The following is a 23742-nucleotide window of genomic DNA, read 5'->3' as shown; positions in this document are numbered from 1 at the left end:
TGCCATCACATAGTCTCTCCTGTTATACTACACAAGCACATTACAGAGAGTGAACACTGAAACAACCTGCCTCATTCCAGTCTATATTTGTCCAACCTATTTTTATGTTACCCAAGTAATAGCTTTTATATCCTTTTACTCTTGTACGAATTAATTGCTCTATCATATTGTATTACTTTTGTCACCACTACTACTACTACTACTACTACTACTACCACTAGTGAACATCGAAATGGTACCTCACTAGTATTGCACCTCACTCTGAGCCTTTATATACCCTCTGTGTCCATGTATTGTTTGTAATGGCTTGATAAAGCTCCTGGAGAGCGAAACGTTGCCACAATAAATGTCACATTAGTTGCACTTGTGTCCTTTTACTTTACATATTGTCGGTAATTCTACCAACCTTATTACAATCTTTAACCTTGAGTGAGGTTTGCAGTCTATGGCCCCCTAGCCTCTACTCAGTCAGATTGGGATCTGGACAGGCCTGTAATCTGGCCAGATCCTTTTCTAGTTCTACTTGATCCTCATCTGACTGAATTCTTATTAACCTCACATCGTCTGCAAACAGGGACACTCTGAATCTATCCCTTCAGTCATATACCAGAAACAGCACTGGTCCTAGGACTGAGCCCTGGGAAACCTTGCTCATCACAGGCGCCCACTCTGATACCTCATCACGTACCATGACTTGTTGGTGCCTTCCTGACAGGTATTCTCTGATCCATTGCAGCACCTTCCCTATTATCCCTGCCTGATTCTCCAGCTGTTGCACTGCTCTCTTTTGTGGAACTGCATCTAAAGCCTTTTTACAGTCCAAGAAAACACAATCTACCCACCTTTCTCTCTCTTGTCTTACTGCTGTCACTTTGTCATAGAACTCCGGTACGTTTGTGACACACGATTTCCCATCCCTGAATCCATGCTGGTTGTCGTTGATAAGCTCATTCCTTTCTAGATGCTCAACCACTCTTCTCCTGATAATCTTCTCCATGACTCTGCATACTATACATGTCAGTAACACTGGTCTGTAGTTTAGTGCTGTCTGTCTGTCTCCTTTCTTAAAAACTGAGACTACATTTGCTGTCTTCCACACCTCAGGTAGTTAGTTAGTTTAATATGTTTATTATGCACCCCATACCCATCCTGTGGGCGGTAGTCAAAAGATTACAGAGGTACATAATTGGTCCAGGGACTGGACTCCAAAGTTTTGATAGCTGAGCAAGTTACAGAGGTAATGAACTCACAATTTACAAAGGTAATGAACTCACAATTTACAAAGGTAATGAACTCACAATTTACAAAGGTAATGAACTCCAGGTAAGTCTGGTCACAATCAGGTAGTTGTGCTGTTTCGATAAATGTGTTGAAGATTGTTGTTAGTGGTACAAACAGTGCCTCTGCTCCCTCTCTCAGGACCCATGATAGATGTGTTGAAGATTGTTGTTAGTGGTACACATAATGCTTCTGCTCCCTCTCTCAGGACCCATGGAGAGATGTCCAGTCCCATCGCTTTTGAGGTATCTAGTTCACTTAGCAGCCTCTTCACTTCCTCGGTTGTGTGTATTGTGTCCAGCACTTGATGGTGTACCCCACCACTTTGTCTTTCTGTAGTCCTTTCTGTCTCCTCTGTGAATACTTCTTTAAATCTCATATTGGTATCTTCACATACTTCTAGATCGTTTCATGTGAAGTCCCCTCCTTCCTTCCTCAACAATCCTTAACTGTTGTGTTCCTCCTGATGTGACTGTACAACAGCTTCAGGTCAGACTTGGCTTTTGATGCTATGTCATTGTCGCTGGACCTGCCCCCTTACCTGTGCATATTGCTTTCTGGCTCTTCAACTAATCTTATTCTCCTGGGTCCTTTGTCTTCTATGCTTCTTCCATTCTCTAGCACACTTAGTTTTGGCCTCTCTACAACTTTGGTTGAACAAGGACTCGTTCTGGCCTTCTCATTACCTCTGTTGCTCTTGGGTACAGACTCCTCCTCAGCTTCCTTGCATATTGTTCTCACATATTCCATCATCTCATTTACTGATTTCCCCACCAGTTGTCTGTCCCACTGAACCTCATGCAGGAAATTCCTCATGCCTGTGTAGTCCCTCTCTTGTAGCTTGGCTTCACCTGCCCTACTCTCCCTGCTTCCCTCTCCACTTGTAACTCTATGTATTTGAAGCTCAGAACCCCGTGATCATAAGTTCCGAGGGGCTTTTCATATGTGATTTCACCAATGTCTGAACTGCTCAAGGTGAATACTAGGTCCAGTCTTGCTGGATCGTTCTCTCTCTCTCTCTCTCTCTCTCTCTCTCTCTCTCTCTCTCTCTCTCTCTCTCTCTCTCTCTCTCTCTCTCTTTCTCTCTCTCTCTCTCTCTTTCTCACTCTCAGTAGGTTCTTGGAAGTCATTGTTGACATGATACCAAAATTCCTGGCCATTCTACCAGTGAGCACAGGCTGCCAGCTGCCTCACCCACAGCTGGTGCTTGGGGTTATTACCCTTATCACAGCTGGTGCATACCTGCAGTATGCACCAGCTGTGGGACAACCAGGGGTCTTGAAGACAACCAGGGGGTCTTTAAGACAACCAGGGGTCTTGAAGACAACCAGGGAGTCTTTAAGACAACCAGGGGTCTTGAAGACACCCAGGGGTCTTAAAGACAACCAGGGGTGTACTGGTAGCCGCCTTACATACACTGGAAGACAGTTGAACAGTCTTGGTGCCCTGACACATACAATGCCAGAGTCTGCAACACAAGCAGGTGTTGCAAGATCATTAATACTGCAGGTGTTGCAACACCATTAATACTGGAAGAGTGTTGCAAGGTTAATTAACCTGGCAGTATTGATGGACTGACTGAGCACATATAAACTGTCAGAGTACCAGAACTCTCACTGCTGGTACTGCACTCATACCAGGTACACACTGCTACTATACACTGCCTGTATACACTGCCAGAGTACCAGAACTCTCACTGCTGGTACTGCACTCATACCAGGTACACACTGCTACTATATACTGCCTGTATACACTGCCAGAGTACCAGAACTCTCACTGCTGGTACTGCACTCATACCAGGTACACACTGCTACTATATACTGCCTGTATACACTGCCAGAGTACCAGAACTCTCACTGCTGGTACTGCACTCATACCAGGTACACACTGCTACTATACACTGCCTGTATACACTGCCAGAATACCAGAACTCTCACTGCTGGTACTGCACTCATACCAGGTACACACTGCTACTATACACTGCCTGTATACACTGCCAGAGTACCAGAACTCTCACTGCTGGTACTGCACTCATACCAGGTACACACTGCCTCTATACACTGCTTCTATATACTGCCTATACACACTGCAAATATTCACACTGCCTATACATACTATGTATATACACTATTTTGAATCATGTACACTATATATATATATATATATATATATATATATATATATATATATATATATATATATATATATATATATATATATATATATATATATATAAAACATACTTTTCAGAATGTGTTGTGGGTTGATCGCTATCTCTTGGCTCCTCTGTGGTAAGTAGTGACTTGTGTGTAGACCTAGGTGCAGCAGACCTAGGTGTAGCTGCAGCAGACCTAGGTGTAGCAGACCTAGGTGTATCAGACCTAGGTGTAGCTACAGCAGACCTACGTGCAGCAGACCTAGGTGTAGCAGACCTAGGTGTAGCTACAGCAGACCTACGTGCAGCAGACCTAGGTGTAGCTACAGCAGACCTAGGTGTAGCAGACCTAGGTGTATCAGACCTAGGTGTAGCTACAGCAGACCTACGTGCAGCAGACCTAGGTGTAGCAGACCTAGGTGTAGCTACAGCAGACCTAGGTGAAGCAGACCTAGGTGTATCAGACCTAGGTGTAGCTACAGCAGACCTACGTGCAGCAGACCTAGGTGTAGCAGACCTAGGTGTAGCTACAGCAGACCTAGGTGAAGCAGACCTAGGTGTATCAGACCTAGGTGTAGCTACAGCAGACCTACGTGCAGCAGACCTAGGTGTAGCAGACCTAGGTGTAGCTACAACAGACCTAGGTGTAGCTACAACAGACCTAGGTGTATCAGACCTAGGTGTAGCTACAGCAGGCCTACATGCAGCAGACCTAGGTGTAGTAGACCTAGGTGTAGCAGACCTAGGTGTAGCAGACCTAGGTGTAGCAGACCTAGGTGCAGCAGACCTACGTGTAGCAGACCTAGATTCAGCATACCTAGGTGTAGCAGACCTAGGTGTAGAAGACCTAGGTGTAGCAGACCTAGGTGTAGCTACAACAATTACCTTCAATTTTTCAGGTGCTTTAACGTACCTAGGTGCTTCTACAGCGTCCCTAGGTGCCTCTACAATGTCCCTAGATGCCTCTACAGCGTCCCTAGGTGCCCCTACATCGTCCCTAGGTGCCTCTACAGCGTCCTTAGGTGCTTCGACAGCGTCCCTAGGTGCCTCTACAGCGTCCCTAGGTGCCCCTACATCGTCCCTAGGTGCCTCTACAACATCCCTAGGTGCCTCTACAGCGTCCCTAAGTGTCTCAACAGCGTCCTTAGGTGCCTCTACAGCGTCCCTAGGTGCCTCTACAGCGTCCTTAGGTGCCCCCACATCGTCCCTAGGTGCCTCTACAGCGTCCCTAGGTGCTTCGACAGGGTCCCTAGGAGCAGCAATAGCAGCTACCTACAACAGTCTTCCTGAGGTGCAACGTAGAATGGCACCTATGATACACCTATGTGTCAGTGACACTCTAGGTCAGAATTATTATTATTATAATAATTATTATTATTATTATTATAAATATTACTATTATCATTATTATTATTATTACTATTGTTATTAACACATCGGCTGTCTCCCACCAAGGCAGGGTGGCCCGAAAAAGAAAAACTTTCACCATCATTCACTCCATCACTGTCTTGCCAGAAGGGTGCTTTACACTACAGTTTTTAAACTGCAACATTAACACCCCTCCTTCAGAGTGCAGGCACTGTACTTCCCATCTCCAGGACTCAAGTCCGGCCTGCCGGTTTCCCTGAACCCCTTCATAAATGTTACTTTGCTCACACTCCAACAGCACGTCAAGTATTAAAAACCATTTGTCTCCATTCACTCCTATCAAACACGCTCATGCATGCCTGCTTGAAGTCCAAGCCCCTCGCACACAAAACCTCCTTTACCCCCTCCCTCCAACCCTTCCTAGGCCGACCCCTACCCCGCCTTCCCTCCACTACAGATTTATACACTCTCGAAGTCATTCTGTCTTGTTCCATTCTCTCTACATGTCCGAACCACCTCAATAACCCCTCCTCAACCCTCCGGACAATACGTTTAGGAACCCTGCACCTTATAATCTCTACGCTATGGATTCTCTGCATTATATTCACACCACATATTGCCCTCAGACACGACATCTCCACTGCCTCCAGCCTTCCCCTTGTTGCAACATTCATCACCCATGCTTCACACCCATATAAGAGCGTTGGTAAAACTATACTCTCATATATTCACCTCTTTGCTTCCATGGATTAAGTTCTTTGTCTCCACAGACTCCTCAGTGCACCACTCACCTTTTTCCCCTCATCAATTCTATGATTCACCTCATCTTGCATAGACACATCTTATAATTATTAATGATGTTGTTGGCCTGACAGAGGGTGTGGTAGGGGGTGTATGGAGGGGGGGAGGGCCAGCAGTGGCCCTCTGGACTGGCCGTGAGTGCCAGACTGTGGCCCTGGGACATGCCACCTACCACCTCGGTGCCATCTTCATCCTGGTCGACCACCTGCACCCACTACTCAACTCCCTGGCTCTGGTAAGTTAATATTCCCACTAAGTTCCTTCTATTGCAACACTTAGATTTAGACTCCATATTTTGATCCAAAAAATAATGCAGGCTGTTCGACCCATTTTCAAAGTAATTTGCTTAGAAATAAGGTCTATTATTTTACAACCTCCTATATAAAGACCAGTCTGGGAGGCGATGCTCCTGATAAAGTTCTGCAAACTAAAGTGAAAGGCCTCAAGATCTAATATTTATTATTTTTCTATTTTTTTCGGCAGATTCAAGAATTAGTTTCCAATAACTCCATTAATATACAAGTAAGTACATGTACAGGTATTGTACAGGGTCAGATAGACTGTTACAGTGGACCCCCGAGTTTCGTGATTAATCCGTTCCAGAGAGTCCGCCGAAAGTCGGAATTTACGAAACTCAAAACCATTTTCCCCATAAGAAATAATGGAAATAAAATTAATCTGTTCCAAACACCCAAAAATATTAAAATAATTTTTTTTTTTCAAATTAAATAAAGATTTACATACTGAAAACAATCAGATATCAAGTACATGCATATAAAAAATAATAACATTACACTTACCTTTACTGAAGACTTCTGGTTGGATGGAAGACGGGAGGAGGGGATAGGAGGAAGGTGTACACTATTGTTTGGAAGGAGAATCTCCTTCCATTAGGACTTCAGGTAGCAAGTCCATTTCTGGGGTTACTTCGCTACTTCTTTTAATGCCACTGGGAACAACTTGAGAGTCACTGGACCCCTGTCGCACAAAATATCTGTCCAGAGAGGTCTGTTTCTGGCATTTCTTTATGATTTGCCTGAAGTGGGACAAGGTTTTGTCACTGAACATGTTGCAGATATGGCTTGTTTCAGCTTGGTCAGGGTGATACTTTTCAACAAAACTTTGCAACTCATTCCACTTTGAACACATGTCCTCAATCACCGAAGAAGGCACCTCCCTCACTCTCTTTTCCTCCTCCTCTGAAGCAAGTTCCTCAGCTGTGGTTGAAGGTCTTGCAGTTCGTCAGTGGTTAGCTCTTCCCTGTGGTCCTCCACCAACTCTTCCACATCCCTGTCACTCAATTCCAACCCCATGGACTTGCCCAATGCCACAACACCTTCCACACCAGTCCACTAACACCCAGGATGTGACCCACACCAGTCCACTAACACTCAGGATGTGAACCACACCAGTCCACTAACACCCAGGATGTGACCCACACCAGTCCACCAACACCCAGGATGCCACCCACACAAGTCCACTAACACCCAGGATGCCACCCACACAAGTCCACTAACCCCAGGATGCCACCCACACCAGTCCACTAACACCCAGGTACCTATTTACTGCTAGGTGAACATAGACAACCGGTGTAAGGAAACACGTCCGATGCTTCCGCCCCTTCGCTGGGATCGAACCCGGACCTTCACCGTATGAAGCGAGGGTTTTTGCCACGAGGCCTATCATATGTTTGTACAGGGATTATACATGTCAGATACGACACATACACACACACACACATACATATATATATATATATATATATATATATATATATATATATATATATATATATATATATATATATATATATATATATATATATATATATTCTTCTTTCAGAAAACATTATGTATGTTGGTGAGTGTGGATGCTATGACTACTGAGATGAGATCTACACTGGAGGGCAGCATCCCTGAGATGCTGAAGATTATCCTTCTCAGCCTGGTCTATCCTGCATTATCCTGGGATAGTAGAGGGATACCTGGAGGCAGCTGGGATAGCCAGAGCATCTGGGATAAGAGGGATAGCCAGAACATCAGGTACTGGGATAGGCAGTGCCAGACAGTGCCCCAGCAGTCAGGAAGTGCCCAGGTGAGTCTCCAGGTACCTGAGTACCCAGGGGATGGCAGTGTCACCTTCAGGAGGGCCGGGAGCTGGAGCTGCACCTCAGGGCTCATCCTTCAGGGACCACTAACACCTGCCCCTTCAAGTAACTTCAAGGGCAGGACCTTAATTCTTACTGCTGTGAACGTAAGTACTGACCTTATTGATGAATAAGACACATGTACAACACCTAGGTGTCTTTGTTGATGAATAAGACACATGTACAACACCTAGTTGTCTTTATTGATGAATAAGACACATGTACAACACTTAGGTGTCTTTATTGATGAATAAGACACATGTACAACACCCGGGTGTCTTTATTGATGAATAAGACACATGTACAACACCTGGGTGACTTTATTGATGAATAAGACACATGTACAACACCAGGGTGACTTTATTGATGAATAAGACACATGTACAACACCTAGGTGTCTTTATTGATGAATAAGACACATGTACAACACCAGGGTGACTTTATTGATGAATAAGACACATGTACAACACCTGGGTGTCTTTATTGATGAATAAGACACATGTACAACACCTGGGTGTCTTTATTGATGAATAAGACACATGTACAACACCTGGGTGACTTTATTGATGAATATTAAATTAATTTACCTTCCTTTGGTTAGAAACCCAGGGTCTTCGAAGTTCAGAGACCTCCAGGGACCCCCAAAGACCTCCAGGGACCCCCAGGGACCCTCAGGGACCTCCAGGGACCCCCAAGGGACCCCCAGCGGCCAGGGTCCCTCAAGAACGTGCAGGGATACATGGCAGAACTAGTCAGGGTCCTGGAGATACATCTCAACTTTTCCTCAGTCGTCACCACTACTAACGCTTTTGGGTGTCAGTCCCGCAATGGTTCCTGGGATGGCATGATAGGCCTCCTGGCTCGTAAGGTAGGCCTTCTGGCTTGTAAGGTAGGCCTACTGACTCGTAAGGTGGGCCTACTGGCTCATAAGGTAGGCCTACCGGCTCAAAAGGTAGGCCTACTGGCTCGGAAGGTAGGCCTCCTGGCTTGTAAGGTAGGCCTACTGGTTTGTAAGGTAGGCCTACTGGCTTGTAAGGTAGGCCTACTGGCTCGTAAGGTAGGCCTCCTGGCTTGTAAGGTAGACCTACTGGCTCGTAAGGTAGGCCTCCTGGCTTGTAAGGTAGGCCTACTGGCTCGTAAGGTAGGCCTACTGGCTCATAAGGTAGGCCTCCTGGCTTGTAAGGTAGGCCTCCTGGCTTGTAAGGTAGGCCTACTGGCTTGTAAGGTAGGCCTCCTGGCTTGTAAGGTAGACCTACTGGCTCGTTAGGCCTCCTGGCTTGTAAGGTAGGCCTACTGGCTCGTAAGGTAGGCCTACTGGCTCATAAGGTAGGCCTCCTGGCTTGTAAGGTAGGCCTACTGGCTCATAAGGTAGGCCTACTGGCTCATAAGGTAGGCCTCCTGGCTTGTAAGGTAGGCCTACTGGCTCATAAGGTAGGCCTCCTGGCTCGTAAGGTAGGCCTACTGGCTTGTAAGGTAGGCCTACTGGCTTGTAAGGTAGGCCTACTGGCTTGTAAGGTAGGCCTCCTGGCTCATAAGGTAGGCCTACTTTTCTTACATGTCATATGTGACAGTACAAGTGATACATTTGCCATATAAGACAATAAGGTCGTTATTACCACACTACAGCAGGCAGACTTGGCCCCTCTGGACCTCTCACCATCCTGGGACAGGACGCAGGTAATAGACTTCAGTCAGTGGATGGGAATAGACAATGTTATTATTCTATCAAGATCACCTCATCCACTACGTCAACCCTTCCTTCTACTGCAAGTCTTCAGTCCATGGGTACGTCAATTCCTGTTTGGAGAGTAGGGGGTCAGTCCCTGAGTCTGGAGAGTAGGGGTTCAGTCCCCAAGTTTTGATAGATGGGGGTCAGGAGGTCAACTGGACCATGCTAGGTAGGTTCAACACTACAGTAGCCCTACTGGACCATGCTAGGTAGGTTCAACACTACAGTAGGCCTACTGGACCATGCTAAGTAGGTTCAACACTACAGTAGGTCTACTGGACCATGTTAGGTAGGTTCAACCAGTAGGCCTACTGGACCATGCTAGGTAGGTTCAATTCACACACTTACACTAACACACCTGTCTTACAGGTGTGGCTGGCCATATTACTGACAGGTGTGGCCACAGGAAGTGTACTATGGGCCATGGACCACATCGTCTGGAGTACACAAGCCCACAGGTGAGTACAGATTTGTACAGGTGTGTACGTGTGGGTACATGAGTTGAACCTACCTAGCATGGTTCAGTAGACACTAATAGACCGATTCTCCACAGGTTGAGTAATGGACTGAAGACGCCGTATAAGTTATACGAGACTGCTGTTGTCTCTACTCTCAAACTGTTCGTTATGCAAGGTGAGTACACTGAGTACACTTGTACAGTGAGTAGAGTAACTACCAGCTACCCATGCGTGTTTACAGCACACAACCCATACATTACAGGTAGTAAGTGGAGCTGCAGCTCCTGGTCTGGTAGACTGGCCTCCTGCTGGGTATTCCTGGCTGTGGTATCCCTAGTGTCACTTTACCAGGGCACTGTGGTATCCTTCCTGGCTGTACCCAGGATAGACAGAGCAATAGACAGTGCATTGGAACTGATAGATAGACTGCACACTGTCACACCTGTTGTACGCAAGAACACTGTCTATTACGAGTTTATTATCGTGAGTATAACGAACCTGCTCTGGTTCTGCTCTATGGTATCTATGGTTATACTGGAACTGCTCTATGGTAATACTGGAACTGCTCTATGGTATCTATGGTAATACATTCTACTCATCTATTTCAGAATTTTGAAAAGTACAGAAAAATTGCAGACAACTTGATGTTTCTGCCAGACTCTTACCTGGACACATGGGACTTCTACAGTCATATACAGCAGGGCAAGTATGCTCTCATAGGTGGGTATCAGTCCCTGTACTGGTAGTCAGTCCCTCAGAGAGTGGTAGATGGGGTAGTTAGTCCCTCAGACAGTGGTAGATGGGGTAGTCAGTCCCTCAGGGAGTGGTAGATGGGGTAGTCAGTCCCTCAGAGTCTGAGGGACTGACTGCCAGTCCCTCAGACAGTGGTAGATGGGGTAGTCAGTCCCTGAAACAGTGCAATATAAGGTAGTCAGTCTCTCAAGCAGTGCAATATTGTCAGTCCCTCAGACTTGGTGAACTATACAACGTAAGATAAGGTGGTCAGTTGGTTTAGAAAGACACGTAAGCAAACACTATAACATATTTATTAGAAAACGTTTCGGTCCTGGAAAGTGATCAAGGTTCCAGGACCGAAACGTTTTCTAATAAATATGTTATAGTGTTTGCTTACGTGTCTTTCTAAACCAACTTGTCGGTATTTATTACCAAGGTTTATACCAAGGTGGTCAGTCCCTGAGAGAGTATGTTCTCGCATATTCTTTCACATATTTTCTCACATATTCCCCCACATACTCCTCCCCCAGACACCTGGTCATCCAGTGTTGGTCGTAGTGTGAAGTATGAGGGTCGTCAAGGTCAGTGTCGCTATCATCAGTCAAGTCAGGTGTTGAAGAGTGACCTTGATGTTATGACCTTTCCTCACAACTCTCTCTACAAGGACCTTATTGACCACAAGTTAGTGTAGCGACCTTAATGTATACCAGGGGGTTGAGTTACCGCCACTACTAGTGTTAGTGTAGTGACCTTAATGTGTAGCAGGGGGTCAAGTTACCGCCACTACTAGTGTTAGTGTAGCGACCTTAATGTGTAGCAGAGGGTCGATTCACAGTTCTTATGCAGTTTTTGCTGTGTTTAATAATAATAATAATAATAATAATAATAATAATAATAATAATAATAATAATAATAATAATACAGGCTGGTCCAGCTACGGTCCTTCGGTATTATAAACAAGTTAAGATCGGTCCAATTCATGGTCCAGTGTCAGGACCAGCCAGTCCACCAGGTCCACCTGAAGTCCCTTGATATATACCAGGTCAGTCCCAGGTCTCACTACCATATTTTATCTTACCCTGAATCAAAAATGTGAGTGTCCTTTAGTTAATGAGGGGTTTTTCTATATATTTTTTTAATTTTCAGACACAGAGTGTGTTCCATGTCATGGTTGCTGGGTTGTTAATCTCAGTGGTAGTGTTACTGGTGGAGTTATTGTGTTACTACTGCTACCAGTAACAGTGTTACTACTAGTACCAGTAACACTATTGGTGTTACTACTACTACTACCCATAACACTACTGGTGTTACTACTAGTACTAGTAACACTACTGGTGTTACTGCTACTACCAATAACACTACTGGTGTAACTACTACTACCAGTAACACTATTGGTGTTACTACTACTACCAGTAACACTACTGGTGTTACTACTACTACCAGTAACACTACTGGTGTTACTACTACTACCAGTAACACTACTGGTGTTACTACTACTACTACCCATAACACTACTGGTGTTACTACAAGTACCAGTAACACTACTGGTGTTACTGCTACTACCAATAACACTACTGGTGTAACTACTACTACCAGTAACACTACTGGTGTTACTACTACTACTACCCATAACACTACTGGTGTTACTACTACTACCAGTAACACTACTGGTGTAACTACTACTACCAGTAACACTACTGGTGTTACTACTACTACCAGTAACACTACTGGTGTTACTACTACTACTACCAGTAACACTACTGGTGTTACTACTACTACCAGTAACACTACTGGTGTTACTACTACTACCAGTAACACTACTGGTGTTACTACTAGTACCAGTAACACTACTGGTGTTACTACTACTACCAGTAACACTACTGGTGTTACTACTACTACCAGTAACACTACTGGTGTTACTACTACTACCAGTAACACTACTGGTGTTACTACTACTACCAGTAACACTACTGGTGTTACTACTAGTACTAGTAACACTACTGGTGTTACTACTACCAGTAACACTACTGGTGTTACTACTACTACCAGTAACACTACTGGTGTTACTACTACTACCAGTAACACTACTGGTGTTACTACTACTACTACCAGTAACACTACTGGTGTTACTACTACCAGTAACACTACTGGTGTTACTACTACTACCAGTAACACTACTGGTGTTACTACTACTACCAGTAACACTACTGGTGTTACTACTACTACCAGTAACACTACATAAGACAGAACACAACATGAGGCCCCACACAGCACAGAAGAACTTCCTATACAAATATCTGGCATCACTTCAGGTCCTGTCATCTCACCTACTCACTACTTGACATGTCCCCCTACCTACCATGTCCTTGTATGACATGAATGTAACCTTCCCCATGTATTCTTCTAGTTTCACTTGTGTATCCGCTGAAGAGGACCCCAGAAGAGGGTCAAAATATGCACATCAATCATTCTCCTGTATTTCTGTTTCCATGTGTGTTATTACTGAGCACTGACAATTGTTCATTATACTTTAGCTATACAGAGTATATGCATACATACATACAATTTAGGCCTCGTTATACATAGTGTATGTGCACACACAGCAGACCATCAATTAATGCGTGTTCCTTTACCACACTTTCTCTATTACACGACAGTCACCTTCCTACTTATGAACAGGTTCAGTTCCGAGCTATCATTCATAAGTCTAGCATATGCGTGTGTACAGTATACCTGAGCACAGCAAATATACGTACTGTACACTGGTAAACATAACATGTGTTATAAATTAAATAATGTTGATAATGTTTATAATAGTGTAAAATAATATTATTTAATAATATAGACAGTGAGAAGGTATTGCAAATTGTTTGTATTATCGAAAGTTCACAACACGAATGTTCGTATGTAGGGGAGTCTCTGTATTACAAAATTGTGATATATTTTAATACTGTTAAATTCAACTAACACTGTCACTTCTGAGAAAGTAATTGGAATGCCAGGAGCTGGAGTATGGCAGTTTCCCCTCCATCTAGTGAAGTTATGGACAGCCTGTGTGTCAGGTCACTGTCATTGCTGGAGTAGGCCTGGCTTCCTTTCCTGTCTGACCTCTCATTGGTCCATACGTGTCCCATACAAGTCTCAGATCTGTGTTTGCGATTCAGTAAGTTGATTCCTTCAGAGCTGTCAATACATGCAGTGTTCTCATACCAATAAGTCATTTTGACTTTTCTTGTGTTATCCTGGTGGGTAATTTACACTGTGCATGATAACTGTACGTTCTTATGTGTACGTGTATCTGAATAAACTTACAATACTCAAACATCAGCTTGCCGGAGATGATGTTTATGTACATATTGAGAGGGTAGACATGACCTGCACATGTCCAGGAGAGGGACTCTCCCAGTATTTATATCCAGTAGTCCCCCTTGTATCTGCAAGGGATACCTTCCAAGAACTACCATGGATGTCAGAAACCCTGGATAGTAGTGAACACTATACAGTGGAACCTCGGTATATGGCCAGCTCCCTATTCAAAAAAAGCTCAGCACTCGACCAAGCAAATACAACATGCCAGAACTCTGCGGTAAACTATTTCATGTTTCTTCACGTTTTTTATTTTTTTTTGTATTATCTGTATAAATAAGTCACCATGAGGCCTACGACGATTAGTGATAACAGCTGACCAGAGAAAATTGGTTGGGAAGAACTTGTTTGATACTCAGAGAGGCACTCGAACAGCCTTCTGGAATGAATTAAGGTCGCAAACCAAGGTTCCACTGTATATAAGTTGTTTTTGGTTTACATACATAGCCATGACAAAGTATAACTGATAAATTGTGCACAATAAGTGGAGAATTATCACTTTTTCACTGATGGGAAGAACTTCACAACTTCTCTTAGGCTTTGAACAACTGTTACCATCACTACTTTTGTGCTGTCTCCATTATTATTAAGCAAAAATAAGGCTTATTTTCAGGCCATTATTAAACTAAATTAAGGCTTATTTTCAGACCATTATTAAGCAAATTAAGGCTTTTTTTTTTAGGACATTATTACGCAAAATTAAGGCTTATTTTTGGGCCACAGTAAACCACGGATACCTTGGAACCATAGCAGAAACTGAATCCACAGATACTGGGGTTCTACTGCATCCTTATCTTCCTTTGCATAATAAAGGTTAAAAGTTCAAAGGAACCTGGATGTAATGTGTATACAGTATCTACTTCATATATATTTGTGTGTCAATTTAGATGGTATGCTTGTATATTGTGGTAAAGACTCTTATGATGTGTGAGGATGATGGTGGTGTTAAGGGCCACCAGCCTGCAAGCATCCCACCCACCCTTCCATAGACTGATATTTTTATTTGTAGATCAATGGTTCAGAGAACCGACATGTTGATAAATTAGACACATGTGCAACTCTTGGGTATCTTTATTGAGGAAACGTTTCGCCACACAGTGGCTTCATCAGTCCATACAAAGGAGAATCTTGAAGAACAGGAGGAGAATGAGGTAATCAGTCCCTCAACCTTGAGTCGATGTGGTCAGTCCATCAATCTTGAATAGAATACGGCATACGTGCTGAGAAGGAGCTTATAAACCGTTGGCAGGAGAGGTGCAGAAGTCATAGGTCGTGTAACATTTGTTCAATGTTGAAGTAGGTCGTGCCCAAGAATTAGGCAAGCGAAGAATTCCCAAGTATTAAGATCCCAAGAAGTTGCAGTGTCTGACAGGTTTGTAGATGAATGGTTCAGAGAATTTATCAACATGTCGGTTCTCTGAACCATTCATCTACAAAGCTGTCAGACACTGCATCTTCTTGGGATCTTAATACTTGGGAATTCTTCGCTTGCCTAATTCTTGGGCACGACCTACTTCAACATTGAACAAATGTTACACGACCTATGACTGCTGCACCTCTCCTGCCAACGGTTTATAAGCTCCTTCTCAGCACGTATGCCGTATTCTATTCAAGATTGATGGACTGACCACATCGACTCAAGGTTGAGGGACTGATCACCTCATTCTCCTCCTGTTCTTCAAGATTCTCCTTTGTATGGACTGATGAAGCCACTGTGTGGCGAAACGTTTCCTCAATAAAGATACCCAAGAGTTGCACATGATATTTTTATTGTTGAAAATGCAATGGAAATGATACTTTGATTATATTCCTTTACTGTAATAAATTTATTATGTACTGAACAGCTGAATAATTAAATAATTACTGTGACTAATTGCTTTTGCACCATCGTAAAGTTGAATCATAAGTTGAACCATTGTAAGTAATGGACCACCTGTTAATTTGACAGCAGTGAGAGATACAGTGGCCCCAGGGGTGTTACAACCCTCAACCCAATGATGACATTATAATGGGAGAACACTAAGCCCATGGGGATTATACAGTGCCTATGAGGGTGTAGGGTGGATGGAAGGCATTCAGGCTTAATTCAAGGGACTGGTTCACAGATTCAATTCCCTTGAAGAAGGGCCAAAGCATCCCTCTCCAAAATCAGCAACCACAATATAAAGAAATATATTTCTGTAACATTTGTAGCCTTAAGCAATGCATTAAGCAAAATACATCATAATGAACTGCAATTACATTATCATTTATATTTTTTATGATTTAGATATCTAAAAAGTTTGTCATTTTTGGGGGGTCTAAGGAATGTAACACTATTTTTTCTGTAAGTTCTTCAGTTTATTGTACACAAGTCATTCTGGAACACAACCTTATTTCCCCCCATAAGGTTTTCAGTTCCTTTTACACAATTCATCTTACAACATAACCATATTTTCCCTAATAAGGTCTTCAGTTTCTTTTACACAATTCACCTTGGAGCATAACCCTATTTTCCCCATAAGGTCTTCAGTTTCGTTTACACAATTTCATGCTGCACCGAGTCTTCAGGAACCTATCATGTTAATAGGTTTCCTGTACATACAATTTAGGCCTGGCTATACATAGAGTATATGTATATACATACAGTTTAGGCCTGGTTATAGAATATATATATATATATATATATATATATATATATATATATATATATATATATATATATATATATATATATATATACATACAATTTAGGCCTGGCTATACACAAAGTATATGTATATACATACAATTTAGGCCTGGCTATACATAGAGTATATGTGTATATCAATAAAGCCAATATTTAACCCCAGGTTCTAGTGTTCTTGGTTCTTGGTTCTGTCTTGCTATGTGCGGGTTGAACTGTGACGAATATTTCTGCTGGAACAGCGGTCTAGGGTTGACAGTCAGCTCACTAGTAGTAGCAGTAGTGAGCTTAGTACCTGCTAGTAGTTTCTCAGCTCTGTCTCTCTCCTCAGCCTCTCTTCTCAGTCGTTCTCCTCTGAGAACTTCCAGTTTCTGCTGTTTCTCTCTCAGTTCTTCATCGTCAGTGCTGTGCATGGGACTATCTGTGCTACTACTGCTACTATTACTACTTGTCTTGCTTTTACTACCATCCAATCTTCCTCTCTTATGCGTATCTTTATCTCTGATGTTCATGTGAGTCTTTCGTCTCTTTGTTTCCCACGAATCATTATCACTGCTACTATCTCTCTCTCGTTTATCACTGCTTCTCTCTCTCCCTCGTTTAATGCCTCTCTCCATCCTGTCTTTATTCTTTGTTATTTTATCGTCTTCACTGTGTTTCCTCTTCCTGCTTTCTTTTCTTTTCCTTTTCCTGTGTTTCTTACTTTTCCTAGCTTCCTTTCTGTGTTTCTTCTTGTGTCGCTTCCTCTGATTTTCAGATTTATTCGCCCTGTTTACGTAATCAGTGGGAGGATTTGTGTTGTACTGACCATCAGTAGCCAATACCTGTGCTAATTGAGTTTTCTGTGATTTTAGACCTAAATTTGCGTTGCACGTAGTATCGGCAGCCGATATTGATGTTAATTGAGTTTTCTTGGCCGGTCTGAGTCCAGCATACTTAATGATGTCATTAATTGGGTCCATCCTACTCTTAGTCTTGAGTCCGACTTCGTCTAAGTCATCAGACGACTCGCCTTGGCCCCGCCGGGTGATTCTTCCACCAGCCACCTCATACCAGGCCTTTCCACCCTTAGCTTCGACCGAATCCTGGCCCAGATAGGTCAGGTACCCTATACTCTTCTCGTACTTCTCTTGTTCGGCCTTTTTCTCAGCCTCGTGTTCTGGATTGGCTCCGCTGGGTCGTTTCCCCTCTTCCAGGTCTCGGAAGAGATTGATGTTACCCTCGGAGGTGTAGATGTTGGCCTCTGGGGTTGACTTGGTTGAGGTGATCTGCGGTTGTGTGTAACCACCATCGTATCTCAGTCGTGCTGCTGTTCGTAGGTATGATGTACGTGCTTCCTGCTCCTGCAATATTATTATTATTATTACAGGTTGGCCATCACCAATCCAGCACTAATTTCAGCTAGCATTATTTCAAATTTCCGGGGTCACCTCACCAACCTGCCGCTACTATTGGGTGGCGCGACTTGCTGCATAAGTATTCCAATTTCTTTTTCTCCATTTACTGTTATAACCTGCTCACTTTTAGTCCTACCCATGGTTCCAATGAATAAAAGAAATGCTTTTCATTGTGGAAAGCACATACACTGTACATTGTCCATAAAGTCCATAAAAGATAAGGTGGTTTTGAAGCCACTGTCGGTCGCCATGAACTCAGCTCACTCAGATAAGCTGTGACTGGTAAATTTGGGCCTACATATGAAAGAATAGGTCTGTGTGGTAAGTGTGCACTATATAAAAAACAGTCCTGCAGCACGTAATGCATAATGAGAAAAAACTGCGACTTATGTTTATGGTGTAAATCCGAATTTGCAGTGTATTTTCATGTGGTCTGTATGGTTGTAGTCTTGTTTTTTGGTCTCATTTGATAGAATGGAAGATATATTACTGAAACAGATATAATTTTGATTGGTTTCACGCTGGAAAGTACCTTAAAATTGAGCTCAAAGTAACGGAAATGTTTGATTTTTGCCGATGTTCAAGAGTAAACAAATGACGTCACCATCCAATGTGTCCAACTGGCTGGTCTAATACACAATCACGAATGAATTGGCATTATTAACACAATTATTACAAAAATGCAGTAGCCTGTATAACAGTAAATCTTCTATTGTTTTATATGAATAAAATTCAAAATGGAAAGCAAGAATAATATAAGAGGGTCCTGGAGACGTGATTAATGAACAGAGATAATGTTATTTTAGTGCCAGGAATGTCTGCCTTGTTTATTCTGGACCCTATTTTGAAACTGGCATCTTTTTGAAATTTGTGTGAAATTGGTCAAACTACCGATTTCTGACCATGTTATTGGGTAGTTTATATCGGTGAATGAGTGGTTTCTTGTACTCAGTCGACAGAATAGAAAGAATACTAGTGAAATAGCTATGAGTTTGGTAGACAGGAACACTGGAATGGGCCAAAAGTAAGGCATAAAGTAGGTGATCTCGTCAATGCACAAATATCGCTGTTGGGTTAAGTGTATTCTAGCCTAACCATTCTGTAATCCAGCAAAATCACTAATCTGGTGCCCTACAGGTCCTAGTGATGCTGGATTAGTGATGGTCAACCTGTATTACCCTATTATTTTTATTATTATAAATACTATTATTACTATTATCATTATTTTTGTATTTATTATTAATAAATCCTGAAATGTCTATACAAAGGAACTTTACAAGTGAACTGACTGTATACAGTGGAACTTTATAATAGAACTGACTGTATATACTGGAACTTTATAAGAGAAGTGACTGTATATAGTGGAACTGGCTGAATATAGTGGAACTTTATAAGAGAACTGACTGTATATAGTGGAACTTTATAAGTGAACTGACTGTATATAGTGGAACTTAATAAGAGAAGTGACTGTATATAGTGGAACTGACTGTATATAGTGGAACTTTATAAGTGAACTGACTGTATAATAAAACTTACAGCAAGCTTGGCTCTCAGAACTTTCTGCTTGAGCTCTTCCTCAGCCTGAGCTTCATCGCGGCGCACACGGGCGATGTTGTCCTTCGTGCGCACATGCCACCTGTGAATGCAATAATAATTAGTATGTGTACATGTCTGCATACAGTATCCATACATATGTGTGCACATGTCACCTGTGAATGTAATAATAATTAGTAATGTGTACATGTGTGCATACATGTCCCAGGTTGAGGGACTGATTACCTCATACTCCTCCTCTCCTTACGCCTTCCTCTTTGTATTGGACTGATGAAGCCACTGTGTGGCGAAACATTTCCTGAATAAAGATTCCCATATGCTGCATAAGTGTCTCAATCTTCAATAACTGTGATGTTGAAATTAAGACACATGTGCAACGTCTACAATAAAGATACCCAGATGTTGCACATGTGTCTTAATTTCATCTTGTCGGTATTATATACCATTCTCGCACACCTGTGATGTTAACAAAAAAAAAGGCACAATACCGTGACTGGAATGATACACAAATAACAGTGTGACTTTGTAAATGGTCCGAGTCGGACTGAAACATCGTCGTAAAGGACGTAAAGGATGAATTGTAAAGGACCTGCCTAGTATGGGCCAACAGGCCTGCTGCAGTGTTCCTCCTTTCTTATGTTCTTATGTTATTATGTTCTTATCCCAAGAAGATGCAGTGTCTGACAGGTTTGTAGATGTTGATAAATTAGACACAAAGGTGCAGGTTATCTGTGTAACTGTGATGTTGATATACAGTAGTAAAATATTTAGTAAAAAGTAACATACGATGCTATGTAGGTACTTTATATAGCAAAGGTTTGACATTATGCCCTACCGAGTATGTTGGCAATTTTCTAAGATTTGACTTTAGTCTATTTTGACTTTCGACCGGTTGGTCGGAACCAAGCTTGGTCGTAAGTCAGATGGTACTAGTATGTACACAAATGCATACAGTATATATACACACGTGCATAAGATATCTATACACAAGTATGTGTGTACAGTATGTATACATGTGTGTACAGTATACACACATGCATACAGGCCATGTGTACACACAACAACATCTATACATATGTATAATGTATTAAACACAACACATGTCTCATACAAAACTCTGGCGACTCCCAGGAAATACAAAAAAGAAGAAACAGATTCACCATTGTTCATACAGTCCTCGTCTTCTAAGAATTATTATAATCATAACCAAGCACTTAACCCTTAAGGGTCTGTCTTGCCGGCCTCAGACATGAAATCTTAAGAGAATATCTGGGGAATCATGGACTGAATGGGGTTCAAACCCATGGTATGTGAATCCTGAATAATAATAAGTCTTATTATAATAAAAATAATAACAGCAATAATAACATTAATATTTATATTATTATTATAATCCTTATATTTAGGGTGAAGCACTAAACCCACAGGGGTCACATAGCATAAGGGTTACCGTGAAGCCCTGAGCTTCACTCCCTTGGATCAAGAACCTCAACCCCAGGGGGCTGCATGACCCCTACAGGTTTAGCTCTCAAAAGACCAGCAGACTCACCTCTTCTTGGGTAAGATGTTCATCTTCGGAGGTCAGGTCTGGGACCAGTCCTAGGGGGGTCCTGGGAGTCCTAGGACCAGTCCTTAGGGGGCCAGTGGCTCCCCAGAAAAGCTGTGACTTCAAGAAAGCTTATTAAGCTTGATAATAAGCAATGTAAGCTTAGTCTGGTCTGGGACCAGTCCTAGGGGGGACAGTGACCCCGAAGACACTACTGGCAACTTCGACCCTATTTTGGGGGGATTTGTAGCTTAGGATGCCTTAGTGATGTGTGCTGAGTAAGCTTATTAAGCTTGACAGTAAGCGCTGTCAGCTTAAACAGTCAGGTCTGAGCCCCAGTTCGTCCTCAGAATCAACACTGAAAATAATCATTTTTATTAACATTTCTGCTTTATTTTGGGTTAAAATTAGATAATATAACTTATATGTGTCCATAACAACTGTGTGCAGTCATTAATATTGCAAAAGATGTTGAATATATTGTAAAAAAAAAGGTTAAATATTGACTTACTTTCGTCGTTTTGTTGTTGTTGTTGGTTTATAGGGCCGCCGCTGATAGCGCCGTATTGAACCCTCTTTCCTGGGGGTACGGTCTTATTTTATTGATTTTACTGAGTTATCCTAGATTAAGCCTGCATAATATACTATGCATGTGTTTATATCACGTATGTGTCTTCTATTCCATTACAAAAATGTTGTATATCATCCATGAAAAGGTTAAATAATGACTTATAATCACTTCCAGCGCCGTAATGAATCCTCGTAACTGGAAACATAAACACATTTGCAGTTTGCAACTAATGTGACATTTTATTGTCGCAATGTTTCGCTCTCCATGAGCTTTATCAAGCAGTTACAAGCAATACATGGACACAGAGGGTATATATAGGCTCAGAGTGAGGTGCAATACTAGTGAGGTAACATTTCGATGTTCACTAGTGGTAGTAGTAGTAGTAGTAATACAATATGGTGGAGCAATTAATTCGTACATGAGTAAAAGGATATAAAAGCTATTACTTGGGTAACATAAAAATAGGTTGGACAAATATAGACTGGAAATAGGCAGCTTGTTTCAGTGTTCACTCTGTAATGTGCTTTGTGATTATCAAATGGTATACAATACCGACAGGTTGGTAGATAAGACACATAGGCAACTTTATTTCGAAACGTTTCGCCTACACAGTAGGCTTCTTCAGTCGAGTACAGAAAAGTTGATAGAAGCAGAAGAGACTTGAAGACGATGTAATAAGAACATAAGAACATAAGAAAGGAGGAACACTGCAGCAGGCCTGTTGGCCCATACTAGGCAGGTCCTTTACAATTCATCCCACTAACAAAACATTTGCCCAACCCAATTTTCAATGCCACCCAAGAAATAAGTACTGATGTGAAAGTCCCACTCAAATCCAACCCCTCCCACTCATGTACTTATCCAACTTAAATTTGAAACTACCCAAAGTCCCAGCCTCAATAACCCAACTAGGTAGACTGTTCCACTCATCAACTACCCTATTTCCAAACCAATACTTTCCTATGTCCTTCCTAAATCTAAACTTATCTAATTTAAATCCATTACTGCGGGTTCTCTCTTGGAGAGACATCCTCAAGACCTTATTAATATCCCCTTTATTAATACCTATCTTCCACTTATACACTTCGATCAGGTCTCCCCTCATTCTTCGTCTAACAAGTGAATGTAACTTAAGAGTCTTCAATCTTTCTTCATAAGGAAGATTTCTAATGCTATGTATTAATTTAGTCATCCTACGCTGAATGTTTTCTAACGAATTTATGTCCATTCTGTAATATGGAGACCAGAACTGAGCTGCATAATCTAGGTGAGGCCTTACTAATGATGTATAAAGCTGTGTACGAATGGTATATAATACCGACAAGATGAGAGTATGACCTCTGGACTTCTGTTGCTTACACTTCTTGATATAAATCCCAGTAATCTATTTGCCTTATTACGTACGCTTAGGCATTGCTGTGAACATTAAAATGGTATATGTGGCATATGTGTCTTACCTAACAACAGGCATTGCTGTCTTGGTTTAAGGTTGCTGCTCACCATAACCCCCAAGTCCTTTTCGCAATCTGTATGGCTAAGTTCTACATCATTTAACTTATAAGTACTAGGGTTATGGGCACTCCCAAGCTTCAGAACCTTGCATTTATCTACACTGAACTGCATCTGCCACTTTTCTGACCAAGAATAGAGTTTGTCTAAATCCTCCTGAAGTTCCCTAACATCTACGTTTGAATCAATTATCCTGCCTATCTTCGTGTCATCGGCGAATTTGCTCATAAAGATGCCAAAGTTTTGAGGTGGTCAGTCCCTCAGTCCGGAGAAGAGCATTGTTCCATAGTCTGAAACAATATGGAATTGAAGTAACAAAATCTACTAGTGAGAACGGCTGGATTTGAGAGGGACCTGACCTCCCAACATCTGCGTTCTTACTTCTACTAGTGACCTTCGTCTCACCTCTTGGCGCTATATAAGGCTCCATCCTGTCACTTCAACTCCATATTGTTTCAGACTAT

At 42.3% G+C, this 23742-nt stretch overlaps 2 protein-coding genes across 2 annotated transcripts; one reads left to right on the top strand and one right to left on the bottom strand.

Annotated features, from left to right (window-relative positions):
• The first annotated feature begins 5686 nt into the window (after positions 1 to 5686).
• Positions 5687 to 15025, top strand: LOC128705026 (glutamate receptor ionotropic, delta-1). Its single transcript, XM_053800274.2, has 12 exons — positions 5687 to 5837; positions 6086 to 6124; positions 7445 to 7855; positions 8350 to 8616; positions 9375 to 9533; positions 9847 to 9935; positions 10031 to 10110; positions 10198 to 10418; positions 10544 to 10655; positions 11201 to 11351; positions 11595 to 11712; positions 14951 to 15025. Exons 3-12 carry the CDS (start codon positions 7457 to 7459, stop codon positions 15023 to 15025), a joined length of 1671 nt encoding a protein of 556 aa, XP_053656249.2. The 5' UTR covers positions 5687 to 5837; positions 6086 to 6124; positions 7445 to 7456.
• On the bottom strand, positions 12834 to 21781 carry LOC128705025 (pre-mRNA-splicing factor CWC22 homolog). The gene is made up of 5 exons (XM_053800273.2): positions 21710 to 21781; positions 21202 to 21556; positions 19635 to 19734; positions 15795 to 18044; positions 12834 to 15026 (listed from the first exon to the last, which is right to left on the bottom strand). The coding sequence occupies exons 2-4, from the start codon at positions 21222 to 21224 to the stop codon at positions 16842 to 16844; spliced, it is 1326 nt and encodes a 441-aa protein (XP_053656248.1). The 5' UTR covers positions 21225 to 21556; positions 21710 to 21781; the 3' UTR covers positions 12834 to 15026; positions 15795 to 16841.
• Between the last annotated feature and the right edge of the window lie 1961 nt (positions 21782 to 23742).

Source organism: Cherax quadricarinatus, chromosome 97 (assembly GCF_038502225.1).
Source record: "Cherax quadricarinatus isolate ZL_2023a chromosome 97, ASM3850222v1, whole genome shotgun sequence".
Lineage (NCBI taxonomy): Eukaryota > Metazoa > Arthropoda > Malacostraca > Decapoda > Parastacidae > Cherax > Cherax quadricarinatus.
Note: the sequence above shows the minus strand (reverse complement) of the source record. Positions and strands in the feature narration are given on the sequence as shown.

What these genes read in the sequence shown, in the direction of transcription:
- LOC128705026 (XM_053800274.2), top strand. Translation starts at nt 7,457, where the DNA reads ATGTTGGTGAGTGTGGATGCTATGACTACTGAGATGAGATCTACACTG. An exon ending in TAATTCTTACTGCTGTGAAC is followed by an intron (nt 7,856 to 8,349) that starts GTAAGTACTGAC and finishes TCCTTTGGTTAG; the next exon opens with AAACCCAGGGTCTTCGAAGT. An exon ending in TAGGCCTCCTGGCTCGTAAG is followed by an intron (nt 8,617 to 9,374) that starts GTAGGCCTTCTG and finishes ACCACACTACAG; the next exon opens with CAGGCAGACTTGGCCCCTCT.
- LOC128705025 (XM_053800273.2), bottom strand. Translation starts at nt 21,224, where the DNA reads ATGAACATCTTACCCAAGAAGAG. An exon ending in AACATCTTACCCAAGAAGAG is followed by an intron (nt 19,735 to 21,201) that starts GTGAGTCTGCTG and finishes TTGCATTCACAG; the next exon opens with GTGGCATGTGCGCACGAAGG. An exon ending in TTCTGAGAGCCAAGCTTGCT is followed by an intron (nt 18,045 to 19,634) that starts GTAAGTTTTATT and finishes ATAATATTGCAG; the next exon opens with GAGCAGGAAGCACGTACATC.